Source organism: Eptesicus fuscus, chromosome 12 (genome assembly GCF_027574615.1).
Source record: "Eptesicus fuscus isolate TK198812 chromosome 12, DD_ASM_mEF_20220401, whole genome shotgun sequence".
Taxonomy (NCBI): domain Eukaryota; kingdom Metazoa; phylum Chordata; class Mammalia; order Chiroptera; family Vespertilionidae; genus Eptesicus; species Eptesicus fuscus.
In genome coordinates, this window is record NC_072484.1 from 23,838,317 (window position 1) to 23,860,935 (window position 22,619).

Consider the following 22,619-nt stretch of genomic DNA (forward strand, 5'->3'; position numbering starts at 1 on the left):
GAAACCAAAGCTTCAGGCAGGCAGGCAGCACCTACTTGTTACAGGGACACACACAAAGCCCGCAGAATTTTCCTAGGTCCGTCAAATTCTTTTCTGCTTCTTTCATGTCCTTATTGATTTGGTCCATCCCTTCCTCAATGCGTTCCAGTTGTTCTGATTAAATACAAGTATTTTATCCCCACAGAATGAAGCAGATGGAAAAGGACAAAGAAAAAAAAGACAAAACTTCAGACATTCACTTTGACATTAAAAAAAGAAAAAGAAAGAAAGAAAGAAAACTGGACGCCACAGATTAGAGCTGGTACCCAGTACCTACTTGTTACAAGGACATATGAAAAGGCCACAGCATTTCCCTAAATCTTTTAAATTTTTCTCGGCCTCCTTCATGTCTTGGTTGATATGGTTCATGCCTTCTTCGACACGATCGAGTTGTTCTGGTTAGGACAAAGGGATGACAGTGTGGAATGAATTTTTTGGGGGGTTTCCAACACAACATGAGAAATGACTACGTGAAACAGAATTTGGAAGAGAAAGATATTACAATGCATTGTCGGAGAGGATGCATTGCTGTAGACTGCTTCGGGCTGCCCTATACAGGCACGGGTGGAAGGAAACGAACAAAAAGAATGCTCAAAATAGTTTGCAATTCAGACATGACAGGATGGGATAGCTTAGGCCTGTTTGATTCTGAATATCCAGAAAAAACCCCACAGTGATTCACTTACTCAGACGCCAGTGAAATCCAAGAGAATGAAAAACGGTGTTAATTTATGTTAGGCATTCAGATTTAATGCTACTAGACAAAGTATTTGCTTCAACCTTAAAAATGTCTATATCTTGATTTTAAGCATCCTCAACCAAGTAAGGGTAGGAGGTAGAATCTATCTATCCATCTTTTTCTTTGGGGAAAATAACAACTAAAGTGATAATTAGCAACGGTTTCCAGATCTTCCCCTCCCCCCCCCGTACCCCTCCCCTTCCCTTAGGCGTGGTCATCTAGCCAAAGGCAGCACATGGGCAGCTCTCAGTTTTGAGTACTTAATTCATAGCACTTCACAGAAGATGTAAAAATGGCACCATCAGCACACAATGTTACAAGTACTGGGACATTTCAATTCATCCTCTCATCCTATGACTTACTTGCTATTAAGGCTTTGGAAGGCATTTCACATCTCTGCCCCCTGATCTCCCATTCTCTACCATGGGGGACATGCTAGATCCCAATTGCTGGCAGAAAGCAGGGAAAATGAGTACATGAGTCTTTGGAGGAGTGATGGATGGGAACACAGAACAGTCCTGAGTCATCGCTGCCAGCAAAGCTGACCTTGGTGTATGAGAGACATAGATCAATAGTCATGGAAGCGAATTGTACTTCTAGGTTGCCAGAGTTACATACACGAACTTGATTAATTTTTCAAAAATTGTGTCACCAAATTGAGTCAACTACAAATTCAATGAAAGGATTTTTAAAACAGCTTTTAAGACCATTACAGGAAGGCAGCAATTGGTTGTCCAATTACAAAACCTAATTATCCGTCCTTTCCTCTTTTCATCTATACTTGCATGCATGCCTATGCTTCCGGGAATAAGGGCAGGTTTAGAATTAAACTGATAAATACATTTCTGGTCTATGGGCATAAATACTCACTTAAAAACAATTTCACATTAAATGGTACAGTGGGATTATCATTCTGAAAAACAAAGGTTCATTAGTGACCCAAACTGGGGAGACTGTCCATTTGGAAAATAAGAGCCTGTTGTTTTCTCTTTTGTGAGGTTGAAGAACAAAATTCAGATTATTAGGAATGTGCTGTTTCTGCTATGCTTTTCACATGACCAATAAAAACAAAATTTCAATGTTATCTAGCATTGAGTAGCTAGAGGAATAACAGTGTAGTACTAGTGACCTTTTGCTGAATAAATACAGGTATAGTAAGAAGGTCTTTAAGAAAATCCTGAAAAAAAAAGGCCAAAAAAAAATATATAAAAGCAATTCTTTACATCCCAGAAGATTTTGTACTTTTTAAAAGACTTCATTCCAGTTTCCTTTTAACAATGCAATAAATTAGTTTGTAGATCAAATTAATGAATGAAGAGATTGATGAGTGGGAACCAATCAACATCACCAAAAGAAATGCCATGTTAAGTTCAGACAAAAATTGGGGGACCAAATCCCAATGGGGTACTTGCTAATGGCTTCCTGGTGTGCTGGGTTGAGATGAGATTGGAGAGTCTGGGCTCAGAGGGAAAAAAGCCTGTTGGACTCAATGACAGCTGACGTACATACAGATTTGTATTTGCTCTTGATCAAAATATTAACTCTCTGACTCTATTTCAGCAACCCCAATCATTGTGCCTTCAGGGGTTGGGAGATAACAGAAATCAGTCCACCAGCATTGGGCTTCTGAAGTAAATAATTCCAATTAAAAGATAAAACCAGTGAGTCCAAATCCATATTCTGAGAGCTGGGTTCTGCCATGGCTGCTGGCTTGCTCGGCAAGGTCATCGTTAAGAGAGGATTCTGAAGCACTTTTAGAAAAGTTGATTCAGAAAACTATTTTATAACTAGATTTGTTAGTTAAGTATATCTTTATATACAATTGTTAAGTCAAATGCTTAATTTAAAAAAATATTGTGGAACCGTTTTCTCACGATAATTCTAATATTAATTTTTAGGGTGTACTGAGTTATATTTGTGGATATGTTAGGCATATTGTGACTTCATAACACACCGATACTTTCTATGAAGGCATTTCTCGGGAAATGCTTGGAAATAACCGATATCCTCATTCCATTCTGACGGGCACAGCAGCATCTCAGAGGCTGGTGCAATGCATTGTCCAGGGCTGACTGCTCCTTCCCTCTCTAAGTTTGCTTTCTGGCTTGTTGCTCTTTATTCTTGGAGCTGGGGAGGAGAATAACATTTTGGGTCAGAAGATGTATTCCAGGAGATAACACTTAGATAACACTTGTTGGGGCAAGAACTTGAACTTTCTTCTGTCATGTTTGGATGACTGGTTATTTGTGATAGATCCACTGATGGTAGGATACGCAGGGATCCAAGTTTAGAGATCTATTCTACTCATCTTACTTAAGTAAGGCATCATGGGGCCTCTAGAATTCTCAACCTGACAAGAAATAGTGGAAGAATAGCAAACTATCAATGCTATTGGCCAGTATGCAAGCCTTCATGAGTATATCCAGTTAGAAGAGAGATGCTGCCTGTATGATTTTCATTTTGCATTGATGAGCATTTGGAAACCATTTAAATAAATTTAAATAACCACATGTGGCTGCCACATTGAACAGCTGCAGCTTTAGTCATTCATTACGTATTTGCGAGTGGACTTGAGCAAGAGGGATGTTCTCACAAATGCTACCTTGTCGTGTCATACACCTTTGCAGAAAGTCAGCAAGTGCTCTGAACGAGGCTTCACTTTGCCTTTACTCTTCCAGGCAGGGGTTAATAATTTTACTGTTTGGAGTTGACTCCATGGGATTTCCCCAAGAGCTGCAGCTTCAGCATCGAAACAAACGTACAACCCAGCAAAGACCAACAAAAGGAACAAGAGATAAGGAGGTGAAAGGTTAAGTCATCCCACATTAGTGTTAAGGTTGTTCCATGGGAATTTCTCTTGGAGAAAAGAAAAGTCCCAGGACTCAGTACATTTCCAGGGCCATCTGTCATGCTCCTTGGTGTCTCCTGAGACCTGGGTATAAAACAAGAATCCAGTAAGGAATTTCTGAGTGCAACCATTTAGCTAGACAACCTGGAACGGTTCTTCAGAAGGATGGCTGTTTCCAGGGACTCCTGTGCACCTGCAGGATTGAAATGGCCAACACCTTTGGTGTTCAGGCACAGACAGAAGTACTAGAGCATCACTGGAGAGAAATGTTAAAGCAGTTACTGATCTAAACAACCAAACACAGCTTATGCAGAACGAAAATGCGTTTATGATGGCAGTGAGGATAGTTGTTGACTTGTGCTCATTTGTCATTTTAAAAGGTGCTCATCTCCTATGATAGTATAAATGGAATGTGTGAACATTTAACTGAGGAATTCAGCCGTTACTATGATGTAGCCACATTTAAAATGTCTTAGCTGAGAACATTAACTATTTCATGGGGAAAATCTGCTATTCTGTGTTACTTCTTAGAGAGTAATATTTAGATGTTTCTGGGAATCATTTGCTAAGAATAATATATTTTTGCATTTGTATGACAATTTCGGCAATGTTTTTCTCTATATTTTTTCATCAAAGTACAATGATCTTTGCAACTCAAGTAAGCATGCTATTACCTTTCTCTCTTGTTGATACCAGATTTGTATATATTATTTTCCATGTTTTTATGTCAGTGCTTTATAGTTAGGGGGGATAAGAGAAATTTTCCTACACTTTTGCCCAACCTTTCCTCCAATTGCAATGCTCCCTTTCCCATCCCCTCACATACAAATTATTAACTATAGAGTTAATAAGGTGGAACTGCTAATTACTTGAATGTATATGTATCACCTTAGCTCTGGAAATGAGGTACCATTCTTCTATATGGGCATCTGCTGCTTAATTTAAAAACAAACGAACAGTGTTTTGATGCATCCCAAGTTTCAAAGTCTGGACCACTGTTACAGAGATCAAGCCAGTAAATCTTACAATTACAGCAAATTCATTGGGTGAGTTCTGAAGACTGCCACAACCACTGTAATTTCCTCAAAATACAATTCCATTAGACTCCTTTATTTGCATGTGTATATTTTGACAATTTGTATATTAAAATTGGGGGAGGGAAGCATTGGGGTTGATTTTCAAAAAACTTTTTTCTTGATTTTTATGGATTGATTGGTGCATATTTATTGAAACACTTGAATACAAGTAAATAATATAGAACCTAAGTCCTTACATGACAGCCATGAGGGTATGCCCCTCAGATGTCCCTTCAGGAGGGACCCTGCTGGGAGGAGTATAATTAGCTGACACCTCCAGCTGCTGCACCTTTGGAATCTGCCACAGCATTTACATGGAGCCATGCTCTTCCCAGGATGCTTCTTGCCAATGGTTGAGCACAGTGGGTTTACTAGAGCAGGGGCATTCCTGCCCAACATGAGGCTGTTCTCTGGGTAGTCTTTGCTCCTGGGCTTCACACCCACCTGGCTGAGATGTTCTCAGAGCAGAACTGCATTTGAGACCCTACCTACCCAATCCTGATTCTTCCCTTCTCTTCTCTTATGTCAGATCCACATCATAGTCAGAAGGCTTTCCCTGCCTTCTCTTCCTCCCTCTTTCCTTGACCCAGCTTCCCAGAGGACCCCAAAGATAGACTTTTTCTCAGTCCCTGCCTGCCCACCTGCCCACCTGCCCTGTAATTAATGATTGCAGAATATATATTTTTTATGGCCATACCATAATTCATTTGGTTGGTCTCCCCACTGACAGAGAGTTGGGCTGTTTCCAGTTTTATACGATGAAAGGTAAGGCATGTACATTTTTCTTTTTTTTAAATATATTTTATTGATTTTTTTATAGAGAGGAAGGGAGAGGGATAGAGAGTTAGAAACATCGATGAGAGAGAAACATCGATCAGCTGCCTCCTGCACACCCCCCACTGGAGATGTGCCTGCAACCAAGGTACATGCCCTTGACTGGAATCAAACCTGGGACCCTTCTGTCCACAGGCTGCCGCTCTATTCACTGAGCCAAACCGGTCAGGGCTACATTTTTCTTTATATAATTGTCAATGTACATCTGTAGTGTACAATGCTAAGTGGAATGCTTTGGTGAAAGATGGGTGCACTTCAAAATTTGAAGATATTATCAAATTACTCTTCAAACATTTGTTATTAGTCTGTAGTGCCTATCTGTAGAATGAGAATTTCTGTTTTTCAATATATTCACAGCATTGGTCATTATAAATTTTAAATATTTGTGTCAGTCTGCTACAGAATGGTACCTCATTGTTGCTGTTGCATGAAGCATGGTTTCATATGTCTATTTGAAAACTGATGGTTTATAATTTACATCTATTTTTAGTTTAGTTTTTGCTCTTTTCATTGATGATATGCAAAGGCTCTCTGGTTTTAGAAAAATGCTTTATGTCTCTTACCAGCATGGCAAAGTTTTTCCCAGCTTGAGCTTTATGCTTAGAGTTTGTTTATGGTACCCCATAAACAAAGATAAAAATATAAAACATTCTTAACAACTTACTTACAAGTTTACTTATGATCTTCATAAACACACTTGTGAATAAATTGTTGTGAGCTTTATATTTTTATCTTTGACACTATAAAACATTTTTGTGATTCTGAAGAATTTTCTAATGCTTTCATAAAATATGAATAAAGATAAAAATTTTCTTTAAAAATGTTTATTATGATAAGAATTCAGAATGAAATCAGGTAACTAACCTGTGGCTAACATGAAACAAATCATCACTGTATAACTACCCATATTGAGACAAAGAAAAAGTTTGGTATTATCCTTCTTCATTCCACCTTAGAGATGCTATACTAAAATGTTGGCCCTCTGATTTTCATTGTTTCTAGAATCCCCATAATTTTAAAAACAGATCTAATATTTCAATTTGTTCAATTTTCCATTTTCCTATGATCCTCCCAGTCATTTAAAGCATCCCCATAATGATTTGGAAATCAAAACTGCCAGCTACTGCTGAAACCGGTTTGGCTCAGTGGATAGAGCATCAGCCTGCAGACTGAAAGGTCCCAGGTTCGATTCCGGTCAAGGGCATGTACCTTGGTTGCAGGCACATCCCCAGTAGGGGGTGTGCAGAAGGCAGCTGATAGATGTTTCTCTCTCATCAATGTTTCTAACTCTCTATCCCTCTCCCTTCCTCTCTGTAAAAAATCAATAAAATATATTTAAAAAAAAAACCTGCCAGCTACTGAATTAGGATGGTCAAAGGAAATGGACGGCGTGATATATATATCATGTATAATTAGAAGAAAATCAAACTTATCGGAAAGATTGGGAATAAGGAGGATAAGAAAATTATCACACTGTCCAAAATACTATCATTTAAAAAATCAACCACACAAATAATTTTTGCCTTTAAAAATCTGTTTCCCTACCATATATAACCGGGAGAGTAGTGCTATTCATTTAATCAAGAAGGCCTCAATATTTCCATACATTTACCTTTACAATCTTTTCAACAGAAAAGAAAGGCAAGATGATAACGCTAGAATCTTCATACTCATCTATGTGTTTAACATGTGTGAAAATGACCACCTGTGTCTGCACAATTTTTTTTAATGCACTTTATTCAGACGAGAAATTGTTCTTACTGAAGAAATCTCAACTTACCTCCTTGTTCATCCAACATAACCAAAGTCCTGATACCAGCATCTTTACTCTATATTCCAATAATGGTAGCAAAGTTGAAAAAGAGTTAGAGAGAAAAGAGAGAAAGATAAATCAGTAAAGGGGATAATTAGCTCTATTAGAAATGGAAAATGAAGAAGGTCCCAAGAAAAAGAGGGAGGAAATATGGCAAGAGCATTAGGGGCTCAGGAGAGACTCAGAGGAATGGGTTACTTATGGACTTACTCTATCAGGGATTCTCAGGGTAGAAGAGGGGCATATAGCTCAGTAAATAGGGCTTGGCACAAAATTGGAATACACATACTTAATGCTATACTGGGATTTTATATTGGGAAATAAAAACACCTGCAGTTTTCATAACACCAACCACAGAAAGCTAATCTAACAAAATCTTCTAGACTAAATCTTCTCTGGCCTGATGTATCAGAGAGTCTCCATCAGCAAATTGGGTGGGGTAAAGGGGAATGTCACATGGGGAAGATGTGTAAGAATCTCGGGGGCAAGATTTTTAGATTTACCAAAGGAAAAGATTGCTTCACAGAGGATGAGAAACACAGCTCAGAAGGAAACTCACTCTCCTGTGAGATTTAGAAAAGGATTGGCAGATGAGAAATAAAGATCATTCTCATAAATTAAGAATTTAAGAATAATCTAAAATAAATCTATTTCTTATTTCAGGTGAAACCCAAATTTCTTTATTCTGAAACACAATTCTGCACAGTAATGCAGTATGAGAAAATAATTCATTCATTAGCTTTCTTGCCGTTCTTTATTACAGCTCTCAATGGAAGTAAAGACCTTCCGTTCCACCGGGTAACTGTTAATAAGTATAAAATGGCATTGCTTACAGTTTGAATGAATTGGGTTTTTTGTTTTTTTTTTTCATGGAAAGCTCCTGTGTCTCCTAGAATATAATCTAAAAAAAGCCATCTCTCATAGCCCTGTTTATTTTCTACTGACTTATTTTAAATAAGAAAGAGAGAGATGTTAGTGGAGGTCAACAGAGGATTTTTTAAAATAGTATTTTAACAATTCAATTCTAATAGTGCTTCCAAAAATTAAATTAAACACTAAAAGTGATTTTTGTGAGCTTTTATAATTGCCCATTTCCGAGAATGGGTCCAGCTAACTCTCCTAGGCACCGAAGCCTGCCTTGCTTTTAAACATAGTTGGATAGGCTTCAGTTGTGAAATCAGGACGCAGTCTGGAGAGTGACGGCTCAGGGGGACTTCAGGAGTCATGATCAGCACAGATTCTAGAGCCAGACTCTGCCCTGGAATCCTGCTAATTTCACTTCTTAGCTGTGAAAGCTCAGGCAAATGTCTTAATTGCTCTGTGCCTTAGTTCTCTCCTTTGTCATATATAATAATAGTTAGTACGTCATTGAGTTGTTGTGGGAATTGAATGAGTTAATATGTGGCATGTGATAGCATCGTGCCTGGTCTATATTTAGCATTACCGAAGTGTTTATAAAATAAATACCTTCAGAAAATGCATCTAGAGCAGGATATCTAGGCAACCTAAAAATAACATTATTACCCACTAGCATCAGAAGCTTCTAGACCACTACTTCTCACACTTAAATGTGCACATGAGTCCCTGTTTAGGAAATACCTTGTTAAAATGTGGATCCTGATTCAGTAGGACTGGGGAAAACCTGAGATTTTTGCATTTCTAACAAGCTCACCTGTACATCTGCTGGTGCGAGGACACATTGAGCAGCAGGATTCCAGACCCCAGAAGACATTTCAAAATATCTTTCTTAAATGTGTTGTGAATGGACATTCATCTATACTAGCCTGTATTTGAATGATTTCTGAGCCTTTTCCTGCAAATGTTAGCCATTGTGTATGATAAGAAATTTTAAAAAGCAGATGGCTTATTCAGGCATATGGATGTGACAGTGCAAGTTCTGGTGAGCTGAAGAGGCATCTCAGAGCATCAACTCAAGGCTGTGCATAAGATCTTGGTTCCATTCTATTGGGGCCAGTGGGTGGGAAATACGTTAGTGATTTCAGTTTGACCAGTTCTCATCTGTTTATACTTTTTTGATATGTTATTATACCCTTTATTTTATATGGAGCTCTGCAAATATAATTTCACATTTGCTCTGTTTGGTACTAGATGTTTCAACACTGGAATAATTCACAGAACTAATCTGATGGGGGAAAAGTTGACCCCAATTTGGGAGAACAGAAGCAGTGAACATGGACCAGGGAGTCAGGAATGCTGGGTTGTGCTCTTACTCAGCCAGCAACTAGTTATGAGACTGAGAGAGTCACCTGGCCTTTTGGGATGTTTCCCATCTTTAAGATAAGGGTAGAGATGCCATATAAGATTGGGTGGTTAGTAGGTTGGTTCATTCACTCCCTTGCTCATTCACTCACTCACTCACTCACTCACTCACTCACTCACTCACTCACTCACTCACTCACTCACTCACTCAGTGTTTATTGAGCCTCCATTCTGCTCCAGGCACTAAGGATAAGAGGTAGGTAGACAAATGAATGGCTTCTCAATTGTGCTTCATAGTGAGAGACAATCTGGTCAGGTGGGAGGAGCGGGGATCTGGGAGTCAGTAACTCTGAATCTAGACCGATCTTTGAAATTTTGTTTCTAGAGTCACCTATTCTGTTTCTCAGCTTTCCCATCTTCTGATGGTACTAGCAATAGCTCCTTCACTTCCCAGAGTACTTAGGAGGATAAAATGAGCTATGGATTGTAAAAGGCTTCTACAAATTCAACTCCATGGGAGACTATGGTTCAAAAAGGAATACATTAAGATAAAAGACTTCATTTATAAAGACTCTCAATCAGTTTAGAATGAGTTGCTTTTATTTTTGTTTTCTTAGATCCGTGTGTGTGTGTGTGTGTGTGTGTGTGTGTGTGTGTGTGTGTGATTCTCAAAGAAAAAAAGTAAATATAGTATGTGAACAGGAAGTTAGGTGCTGTGCATAATATTTCACGCTCACTCTGGAATCAGGTAGACCTGAACTTTAATTTCATCTCTGCCATTTGCACTTGTGTCTCATGCAAATTACTTAAGCAGTGTGTACTTCCATTTCTTCCTTGGTAAAATGGAAATCAACATGCTGTCATTATACTCAGATTTTTGATAGCACAGGAGGTGGGTGCCTCTAACCCCGGCATTGTTCAAGGGTCAACTGTAGTCGTGAAAAGTGGCTACAAGGATTGAGTGAGATAATAATGCTTAATGATGACAGCTTTCAGCACAGTACCTGGCACATAGTAGGTTCTCAATAAATATTAGCGTGTATATTTGGTTTCACTGTTTTGCTGACAGCTTTTATCAAAATGACTGGATTGTTCTTTGCAAGAGAGAAGGGCAGGCCTGGGGGCATTATCTCAGGGGAGGCAGAATATTATTTTCTCCTCTTCCTTAGAGATTATTATGTATTAATAGCTAAGAATGAGAGGAGGTGATTCTATTTTTGTCTTAGCTCAATTCTTGGTTTCTATTTGAAGTTGCTGGGGTAATTGTCAAAAGCAGGGCAGTTTGAGATGTGAGGGATTTTTTTTTTTTTTCATTTCTTTCCCCCTTCTATTTTTTTCCTTTTTTTTTTTTTTTTTTGCAGATGAACTAAAATCATGTTTGTGGAACATTTAAAAGTTTTCCCTTTGCCACTCTGAGATGCTTTCCCCCAAATCCAATACATGTGAGCTGAAACTAACAGAGGCCAGGCACTCTAACTGCCAGAATTCCCGAAGACCCACATCTGCCTGACTGGGCACAGCTGCCCAGCCTGAATTTTCCACCTTAGCAGAAAGTATGCCCTAACACAGCCATCGCTTTGGAATGCTTATTCTCTTCTTGTGCCCAAAGTGACTCAAAATATAAATTGGCATTAAAAAAAAAAATGCTAAAACAGTCCTGAAATGTTGGAAGCCCTGAGGCACCACTCCAGGCTTTTGAACCAGCCTGCCTTAAAGCAGTGTGGCTTTTCCCAGGCTGAGTTTTCATAGCCCAAGGTATTCATGTGTAGACTGCTTTTAGTGTTAGCAGAGTTAATATTTTTGTCTGAATCCAAATATTCCCTCCTTTAGGATACATTCATGACTCTCCTACTAGAAGTAATTGTTGCCTCTCTATGCTCTTAAGGCAGGTATGACCTTGAATTTGGAGAGCTCTTGGTATAGCTGTTTTCCTGCATGATCTAAATTTTTATCTTCTCACTCAACCCCAGGGATAGACATTCCATACATATTTGCTGAAATGTATCCATCAAAAGAGACAGTACCTCCCGGAGGGAACCAAGTGCTCTATCATTTCTAACCTTTTTACTTGTGTGTGGCATTCAGCTCTTCTGAACTTTCCCCACTGATCTCTGTGTAACTTTACATCATCCTTAATGCTAATGTGGCTTGTGGCTTCTACTAAAAATCAAGCCGCTACCACACAACTCTGTTACATCCTACCGTCTGTAGGTCGGACATTCCACAGCAAGTGATATTGTTTGCCTTAGGGAGACGTCATGAGCTTAGTAACCTTTCCTGTCTTTGAGACTGAATCTCAATAGGAATCCTGCTCAATTCAAATGAGATAGCACTGATGCATTTTGGGATCGTGGGCAAGATCCTGGTATTTTAATGCTCAGGTTTTCCAAATCATTTCTGCCCTTGATGAATATTTAATGCTGATTCTCTTTAAAGACAATTTCCTTTTTGATTGAAAAGCAGAAAATCATCTGAATAGCCAATGCCCTAGACATAAGAGGTGTTTGACCATACATATACAATAACCCAGGAGGAAGTAAGAACAAGCCAGCCTACTCTAATCATGGCTTGCTCATCATTTTCCAAGGATGGAAAGGCTAAGAGCCTCCTCTCGTTCATTAGAGGAGGGAGAGAGCTTCCATCAGTTTTGCTCCTTGTTCTAAAGAATAACTTCATGCCTGATCACGAAACACTTTAGGGAAAACAAAGAGGTATGATCTGAGAATCTTACATCAACCAATTGAGCTTTTAAGATCCCTTTCCCCCAGAATAAATCGGAGCAGACACTCCTTTTTGAAAACCAGTGGATACTGTCTGTGATTTAAGACACAAACAAGGTGTCTGTGGCCCAAACACTCTGCTGGGTGAGGGGCCGGTTCAAAGTGGTGCATTTTGATGCATTTGCTCCCGCACGTTTCATGTTTTGGGAAGTGTCTTGACATTGCACAGGTAAGCAAATTGGAGGTAGTTCTGCTACTTTAGAGATTGACGTCATTGTGAACGCATGTAAGTAAAACTTTAAAAAATGAGCTTAGAGGCTGTGGTTGAAGGTGATAAAGACGTATCAGGATAATTATGTCAGCAGACCTCTGGGCTCCCTCCTGGTCAATGTCAGAGGTCACACAGAAAACCTTACTAAGGTTTGTCCTTTTGCTTGCTCTCAGATTGAGGAACAATCAGTCTACTCTGAAAGCCTCTCCAGCACTCCTGGATGTAGGTTATCTGCCTCCTCCTTGGTCTTAAGTATTTCTGCATGAATGGTGTTCCCAGGATAGAGCGAACAACAATTTCTCTTCGTTTAGAGAGCAAAGGCTGCTTTCCTATGCTGATGAGGACCCCTTAAGGGCCTGCCTCCCTGTGGGTGCCAATTTGTGCTACATTGCAGGCTCTATTTGTCATTTTTTGGTGATAACAGACTTTATTAAATCCACCTCCCTGCCCTTCCCAAGGAGCTCCTAGTTATCACCTCTCCCTGCTCCTCCTGTGGCAATTCACATCTAACCATTATATTTCATTCCTAGCTAAAGCTGAAGAAATAAGGGAAGATGTTGGCTCCTTTGGGATGAAAGGCAGTTACCCTTCCTGTTAGCCTGGGAAAATTTATCTTTTTTTCCCCCCTTTCATGTCATTGGATAAGCAATTTACAGTGGCATCAGGAGAGTTGGCTCATTTAATTATTCTGCTACAGAACCTCCAAGATCTCTAAAAATGATAACCACACATGAATTTACACATTGATTATCAGTTTCAAACTATAGCTAAAGCAGCATCTTACTGAATAAAAACTATTAGGCTTATTTTATTTATTTAAATAAATATAACCCAACCTATTCTTTTTCCATTTCATCTCTCCCAAAGGACATGTTCAATTAATCCTTTTATTCTTCCTGGTTGACTGCTGCTCTCCCAAATTGGAATCAGTGAGTTTTATTGCAAATGGCCTTTTGATTCCATAATTGCTATCTGACCTATTTTACCCATTTAAAAATAGTTTTTGGGAATTCATTAACCATGCCTCCCAAATGGATGTTTAATCCAGAGTCAGGAATATAAAAGAGCTTCTCTATTTACCTTACTGGTCTTAATATTTCCCTCTTATTAAAGAATTATCCTTTTATTTCATGAATTTTATTTTATTTTCCCCCTCTTATATCATGCATTTTAGTGCCTGAGTCCAAACATAAAAGTTTCTGAAAATGTTATATGTAAAGGGGCACATATTTTTAAAAGTCTCACATGTGGCTGAAGACAGAAGAGGATGTCAAGATTAGATGCAACTTAAAGGCATCAAAATCATTACAAATAGTTTTTGATGTAGGTCATTCCTTTGTATATTAAAAGTCACTCTGATTTGTTTTAATTGGGAGCATTTACTCGAAAATACTGTCCATCTCTGCTTCTCAGATTGTAAACGTTGTCTGGGCTGGGAGGTGGTACTTTGATGACTACCTGGCAACTACAATATAGCATCCCCTCACTATATGGCTTCCTGGTAGGCCCCATGAACACCAGAATCAATCAGCCCAGGGAAAGGCAGGAGGGTCAGGGAAAGAATATGTTAGCCGGTGGGATCAGTTTATCATACAATATGGTCACTCCTTACCTCTTCAACCAGTTGCAGCATACGACGGGTGCTTTCGAGTGACTAAGACAAAAAAATAAATAAATATAATAAGTGCAGGATCCAGAGGTCTTGGAAAATCAGAATTACATTCTTCCCTTGAGAAACACAAAGGGTTACTATTACATATTCTTTTATATTTGTAACTGAAACACAAAAGGTCTTCCCATTTTCAACCCCTTTCCTATCAGGCTTTCTACATAAGATTCCCTAAAGCAATTACAGTGCAGCTGATCTTCATACAATCAAAACCATATGAAGCTGATCTTGATATCAGACAAAGTAATCTGGAAAATATAATTTTTCACGTGCAGGCTGCATGAAAAGTGATCTCAAATACTCAGAGGACTAACTTGACCACCCTGGAATGGGAATATTGAATTTTAAGCACAAATATAATTTTTCATGGATTGAGATGAATCTAACATTGAGGTGTTTTACTTTTTATTTTTTATAAAACCCCTAGGAACACAATTGGAAGTTCTTATCAATACAAATTAAACTGTTGCCTTAGGGTGAAAAAAATCAAGCATGTTTGAAATAACCAGCCCATAGGAGGCAGCTATAATAATTATCTTCATCCTCAGATAAGAAAAAATGAGATGGGAAGTCTGGTCCCTCAGGCAGTGTCATCACTTTTTTCTCAGTTCCTTTCAGACTACTAGAATCTAACAGCCAGTGTGATTTCTCAAAGCTGTGCTTTTAAGTGACAAACTTATTTTGGACAAGATTCTGCAGAAATGAAGAATGTTAACTTCCCTGGAAGAGCTGTGAGTAGCCTGCTATTCAAAATAGAATGGCTGTAAGCAGTGCATGCTAGCAAATGTTTCACATCTGGCTTTCCAGAAAAAAAAAAAGAATATATGTGATTTAAGTTTATAAAGGATGAATAGCACAAAATTTATAAATAATAATAAAATACACAATACCCTTTATTATAAATTCCATATAACCAATTGATTCTACAGAAAGCTTTTGTGGATTTGTGCTAAGCTCTGTGCCCATAACTAAGTACAGGTAGAGCAAGTTGGTTCTGGCATGAACGCTGGTTGATATTTTCATTTATGTTAATGAGTAAGAGGAAAGTGAAGCAATAAAGACATACCTTGGAACTTTACTCATTTATCAATGATGCAAGAGACTTCTTTGCTGAAGAGAATCATAGCGTTTAAATACTAGAAGTTTTTTTCAATCTTTTGTGCTATTCATAGTGTAATAGTTGCACATGTGCACACTTTTAAGTTTAATCTGCATTATTAAGATTTTCTCCCCTCTCTTAAATCTAGATAATCAACAAAACAATAAATCCACCTCTGATTTGTAGTGTTTGCAGATTCCCACAGTAAAAATACTCTCACCTGTCTGATTTCTAAGTACATCATGGTGTCGCTGATGGTGAACTTGGCAAAGATTTGTAGTAATGCACCTCAAACATGTACAGACCCCAAACATGTCAAGAACTTTGAAAGCATAGATAGTAGTAAAAATAGTAAAATGATTAAGAAGTGATGAGTTTTGAGTATTACCTCTGATTTTAATATAATTTATTTAGTTGTCAATTTATACAATTCAACTTTAATACCAGCTTGCAAAGTTCCAGAAAATGTACCAATCAGCTCTCAGAATTGAGCCTGCTCCAGCAGACTAGTGGTGTGTGTGTGTTTATTTTAATTGAGATATTAGAATGAACCCCTTTCCCACCTGAACCCGAATAAGACAAACTACCCCGTTCCTCTCTTTAACTCCCTTCTCATTCTCCATCCCTCACCTCATCAGCCAGCTGGTCGGCCCTTCGCTGCATCTCCTCCAGCTCATTGCGCATGTCAGCGTCTTCGGCCATGGTAGTGGTGAGGGGTGGCTGGGCGCCTGGGACGGGGTGTCAGTGATGGGTTTGGCCACCCAACCTGGGAAAAAGCAGATTTCAACATGTGAGAGCTTATATATGTATGTGCACAAATAGAAGATATAAATGGCCCACACTCTGTCTCCTTGACTCAGTCATCCTCTGAGCTGGAAGCCATATTCAAACAGGGGTCAAGAGAATTATGCTGTTTTTCCAAAAGAAGCCATGAATGAATACTTGCCAGCTTTACCATGGAGGTAGATACCTGTCTACTTACAAGTATATTTTGAGACACAGACCGCCCAAGAGTTAGGAATGATGGGATGGAGGGAAGTGGTTCTGGGTTAGTATACTTTTAACCTCACATCTATTTATTTTTATTTTTAACAGTTTTATTGAAGTTTATTTGGCATACAATAAATTCCACATATTTCAAGTGTATAATTTGAGAAGTTTTGACATATACACATATGTATGTATATCCTATCTAATAAAGAGGGAATATGCTAATTAACCATCATGCCCTCACAAAGATGGTAGCACTCACAGCCTATAAGGAGGAAATATGCTAATTGACTGCCACGCCCTTAAAGATGGCAGTGCCCAGTCCCCTCAGCCCCGCTGGGGCAAGAGGAATGCTGCACTGCCAGGCCTGCCCCCAGTTGGGTCCGGCTGCTCCGTGTGTCTGCCTCTAGAGTCCCCCAGTTCCCTCAGCCCCCCAGCTGCCCAAGGCCAGCCCAAGGCACAAATAAGCCTCAGATGGCAGCTGCCCAGTCGCCCAGGGCTGCCCAAGGCTCAGGTAACCAGGGCCAGCCAAGGCTTGCGCTGCTGGCAGTGGCAACAGCAGAGGTGTGATGGGGGTGCTCTCAGACTGTGAGAAGGGGCAGGCCGGGCTGAGGGATGCGCCCCCCCCCCCCCACACACACACACCGTGCATAAATTTTCATGCACTGGACCTCTAGTATATATATTTGTGTGTGTGTGTGAATCATTACTACAATTAAGAAAATGAACATATCTATCACCACCAACTACCTTATCCCAGGCTGAAATAACTACGTATATGCTTCTGTCACTAAAAGTTAGTTTGCATTTCCTAAAATTTTATATAAATGGAGTAATACAGTATGCACTATTTTTGTCTCATTTCTTTCACTTAGCATAATTATTTTGAGATTCATTCATGTTGTAGCATGTATTAACAGTTCATTCTTTTTTGTTGCTGAGTAGTATTCCATTGTATGTAGAGGCATTTAGAAGCAAAAGACAGAAAATCTTTAGTCTTCTTCAATTTTTGTCAGAGATTTCCCAGAGGGATTATATGGATATGTGCAACTATTTTTTTCCAAAGAGGGATGGCTTTTTGGCCCTGAAATGTGACCAGCCCATTTATTAGTCACTCTCTTGAAATTCTCTATGGTACAAATTACAGGTAGCCTGACTGAGCTACCTCCAGAGCCAACCAGGCTACCTCCCTCCATTCCTACTTTCCTTAACCTTCCATCCTTTCTTCTGCACTTCCTTCCTTCTCAAATATATATTGTGTGTCTATAATATGCCAGCCAGGTCAGTGTTAGGCACTAAAAATATGGTGGTGAATGAGACAGGCATTTCACTGCTGTCACAGAACTATAGTCTAATTGGGAAGATGGGAGTGAAATACAGAAGTTAGATTATTTAGTGTGAAGCTAATTATATTTGGGGACATTCCATGGGTACCCATGGGTCACAGCAGGCCTCCCTCAGGAAGTCATGCCTCAGGAATGGTCATAAGACAGAAGGGTTCAAGAAGATAACTACTTGGTATGATAAAAACGTCTCTGTGAGTAGCACAATTGTAGAAGGCATGGGCTCCTGTCTTGTGGCTGAGATGGCCAACATGTACCAGAATTTACCCTTCTTCCTCCATGGTAGATCATAGTCTTTGGAAAATGGCTGCCCAGTTGGAAATTGCATTTCTAGTCCCCAATATAAGGAAGTGGTGCCATGTGGCTTGAGATGGTTTATGAGTTGTAGTCAAAATACTGTGTGTACCTGCCAGACTAAAGCAATCAGAAGCAGCCATCCCATCTACACTCTTGCTTTCCACTTTTGCCAGAAAAAATAGGGCCCTGGAGGATGGCCAGGCCATGACTCAGCAGTAACTTGGGTCCTACAATCCATACCTGCAGGAAACTTGATAGTTGACCAAGAAGACCTGGACCTTCCTATGAGGTGACAAGGCACTTCCGTTGTGCTACACTGCTCAAATGTGAGGGTTTTGTTTTGTTATAGCAGCTGGTATTCCACTAACTAACAAAGGCCCAGAGAAACTTAAAATGGAATAGAGGCATTGCCCAGAAGTAGGATTTCCTAACCAAAAAACACACTTATGTTTGTCCTTCCATTGAAAACTGAAGCTGTGAGAGGAAATTAGATTTAGAGCTTTGGGGCAATACCATGTTTATCATTATTATTTTTATTATTGCTATTATGATTTATATGAGAAGCACTTTTTACAAAAATAAAATGAAAACTCTTCATCAAAAAAAATCAGGAACATCCTCATTGGAAGGCAAGGTAGCCAAAGTTCACAGAGAAAGGCCCTCGATGTGAGCTTGGGGAGGGGGTTCTATGAACCCGTCTCCCAGGCCCACTGCTCCAGTGCTTTCCTGACAGCTGAGGTTGAATTTCTCTGGGATTTTACCTAAGAACATATTATTAGAATGTTTCACATTTATCACTCTTGTGAAGTAACTCAGACTATTCAGAGTTCCTAGGTAGTATGGATCCTAAAGTAAAACTTCTTTGGAAATAATAGATTTCACATTCTTTTGTATCCAGTGATTCTTGGGCAGAGCATTAGATATAAAAATCATAGAAGAAGAAGAAGAAGAAGAAGAAGAAGAAGAAGAAGAAGAAGAAGAAGAAAGTATGAGGGTTGCATTCTACTAGTGGTATTAAAAAAAGGGGGAATAAGTCTATGTTAGGTTAGTTTTATGGGCAGTCATTTAAAACATCGACTGAGCATCATACCATGAGCCTGCTAATTTTGCACACCTATTCTGGCCACCAGATTATGTACTTATGATGTGATGTAGAGCTTTAAGTGCTTTGTGTTTTGCTTAAATACGGGTCTCCATTTTAGAAATTAAGGATCTAGGAAAAAGAAACTGGAAGGAATTTACATCAAGTCATTCTTTAACCTTGAGATGAGCAGACGCACAATTCCGATGTTCTCCTGAGTGACTGGGGTCTACCCTCCAGAAAGAAACGGTGGATCATGGAAACAATGAGTAGACTGTGGGTTGGAACTTAGTGGAGTGGATAAGGGCCCTGCATGTCAGAAAGACCTACTTGGTGCTGTGGGCTCTGGTACTCAGTTGCTGGGTGACTCTGGGCAAATCTATCACCGTGTCTGAGCTTCAACAAGGCAAATAATACCATTCTCACAGGCTTGTTGAGGGGAATATATTATAGAAAGTTCTGATTTACCTTGTTTGTAAGGATGTGGGGGTTTAATAATTATAAAGCCTTGCTCATTCTGGACAAGCCTGCATTCTTAGCTTAGAGTGGAACAAATCCATTATTTATTAATTAGCTTTCCTTTACTAATGGCTGGGCAGGAAGCATGCTGAATACCCATGGAAGCCTGAAACCAGGGAAACCAGCAGAGTGCCTGAGCCTCCAGTCCCTTCTCCTGGGATTAGCACCTGGCGACAAACAAGAGTGTCTTCTCGCCCTGTTCTCCAGCTTTGCATTTTGCTGATAGTTCCTTGGTGGAACTTCTTCCTTCAATAAATAGGTCAGGTTATTAGAAGGCAGAAGTCTGTGTGCTTTCAGACCTGTAATACTGTTGCATTTCCCACCCTCCAGGTCTATTTGCTGATGGATGCACCCTCTCTCCTTCTCTCTGGTTTCATGTCTTTCCTTGGCAATCTCCTCTCAGAGTTGCTCTTCTCAGATCTGAAGAACAGCTATTGGGCCCCTTGGCTTCAAGCTAATGGCACCCTGTGAGGAGCTGGCTGATGGGCAGTTGGGGAGATGGCAGAGAAGCCACGTGGCAAATACCCTTGTTTTCACAATTTTCATGGTTCCCCCAGAAGCTCCCACACCTTTGTCCTGCTCTAAAGTGTGGGGGTATGTCTGAGATTTGGGAGGAAGGCTGATGAGTCTGGCAGATCTCAAATTCACAGCATTTCAAAGCTAGAAAAGCAACATCCCCTCTCCTACTAAGAATGAGGGACAGCAGGCATGGAGCACACACCTGGACCCTCTGTTGGGATGTTTATTGCTAGTGTTGGATAACTTGTCCCACAAAACCAAAATCCAAGCATATTAACATTCTCAGAGACAGTACTGAATGGTAATTTCAGTGGCTGAAAGGATCTTAATAGCGAAATGGCATTTATTATCTAGGCGATGTGGAACACTTGACTCATATAAAGTGCATTAAACCTCCTTCCTGTGTGTTGCCCAAGCTGGGAGTGTGGCCCCAGCCAGCAAAGCCTGCTGAGTAAACGAGGAAATAAGAAGCAGAGCCACTCAAAACTATCCCCTGGGGCCCTGATGTAAGACAATTTCCCATCCATTAAGGGACCAACAGTATTCTATTAATTATTTCAAATCACCATTGTTCAGGGGTCTGGCCCCTAGTAGATGTTCAATTTATGCTAATTGGCTTATTGAATGAATGGCTGAATGAACTGTTCTGACACCCCCCAGTGGCATTTAGTGTTCCCACATCAGCAGTTTTCCTTGTGTGGTTTAGGGCAGTGCTTCTAAAACTTCAAGAGGCATCAGAGTCCTTGGAAACCTTGTGGGAATAGATTGCTGGGTCCCACTCCCAAAGACTTTGAGTCAGTGCTCTGATAAGGGATGAGATTCTGCATTTCTAACAAGCGCCTAGATGATGCTGATGCTGCTGGTCCACAAACCGCACGTTGAGTGGCTCCCACCTATAGGACCCCCTATCTCCTGGAATGTCAATGTGTCATCAGGTGAGGTGGGGGAAGGTTCTGTGGTCAGATAGAGTGGGCTCTACTAGGGGTGCTTCAGGGAACCACATCAAAATCCAGCTCACTGCCTGTTTTTGGGTTAAAAAGACTCAAAGAAGAAGAATACTTTGTACACGTGAAAATTATATCAAATTCCAGTTTCAGGGTCCATTGGAGCACACCCATGGTTATTGGCTTCCCTATTGTCAATGGCTCCTGTTATTTTTGGTCAATTGATTTATTTTTATTTTTTTAAATTACAGTTGACATACAGTGTTATATTAATTTCTAGTGTACAACATAGTAATCAGACATTTATATAATTTATGAGAAGTCTAGTAGCCATCTAACTTGTCAATGGCCCCTTTCAGGCTACAATGGCAGAGTTGAGTGGTTGCAAGAGACCAACATAACCCTTCAAGCTGAAACATTTACTCTCTGGTTCTATACAGAAAATGCTTACTGATCCCTGGGCTAAATAAATTTAAACAGAAATCCTTAAAGCATTCCTTGTCAGTCTTTCATATCCATAAAAGCATCGAGTATTTCCTGTAGACAGACACAATGGGTAGTATTTTTTTTTTCTCTGTCTGGATTTGACTGTAAAATTCCCTTTTCATGGGGCTTTCCATGATGGAGCTTGTGTTTCCTGAACCATATTGTAAAACAAGAAATGATGCATGGGGTAAAATATAAAAATAAATTTGCCTTTGCTTGACCATTTCTACTTTAGGACTGCAAACCAAATCTAATCCATGTTATCAAAGGCAAGGTTCTGGGGTGCCCACACAGGCCTCACAAAGATCCCTAATTTCCATGACCAGCTGCAGACCAAGGTTCTGAGCCCCAGACACAGCACTGGACTGTGCATTAGACACAGAAGCATCTGAGGGTCCGTCACTGTTGAGGTATGTGGTACAAAGTGAGCAGGCTTCAGTTACTCCTTGATGTCAAGCGCAATTTGTAAAGCTCTGCTTTCTCTAATGTTGCATCCAAATCCATTTGAGAACCACAATGAACACAGGGCAGATGGATTCCAGAGACAACCCTTTCTCCATCATCAAGGGGCTTACTTATTTACATACTTTAGGCTTTCTCAGTGCAGAGTCTGAACTCAAATACGAGGTTAAGACCTAGGAAGAAGAGGTGGGAGTGGCTACAAGAAGTGTGTGTTTTTGATATGCCAGGTGTACAGAGGCATAAATGGCTATTTTGTTGGGAACATTGGCCTTTATTCCAAGATCCATAGCAAGAAGTCTTGGGGAAGGTGTAATTCTCTCTATGTTTCACCTTTTAACTAATAAAACAAACCATTTCTTATTTCTACTTCTCTTTTCTTCCTAACATGTATTATGGTGTTGGTTTTTTTTTTTTTTTATATCTTCTTAAATTAAGAAAAAATTCATTTATTTTGCATTTTTCTTGTTTTGGGTACAGTATTTCTATAAATTGTCTTCTATGTGTTACTGTGGCCCTATCCTATAGTTTTGAAATATAATATGGCTTTTGTTATTTATTTTTAAGTAGCTTTGCATTTTATTTTTAATTTCCTTTTATTAATAGTAAAGATTAGTATTGCACCTGTATATCCCATTTCACTACGTTGTTAT

General features: G+C 39.6%; 1 protein-coding gene across 1 annotated transcript in view; it reads right to left on the bottom strand.

Moving 5' to 3' along the window:
- Positions 1-22,619, bottom strand: part of SNAP25 (synaptosome associated protein 25) — a 77,845-nt gene that overhangs the window by 12,116 nt on the left and 43,110 nt on the right. Inside the window, exons 2-5 of the mRNA XM_008141090.3 lie at positions 15,959-16,094; positions 14,173-14,214; positions 7,317-7,365; positions 317-434 (exon numbers count right to left, since the gene is read on the bottom strand). Of these exons, the coding sequence (XP_008139312.1) occupies positions 317-434; positions 7,317-7,365; positions 14,173-14,214; positions 15,959-16,030 (281 nt within the window). The 5' untranslated portion in view covers positions 16,031-16,094. The remainder of the gene's footprint in view (positions 1-316; positions 435-7,316; positions 7,366-14,172; positions 14,215-15,958; positions 16,095-22,619) is intronic.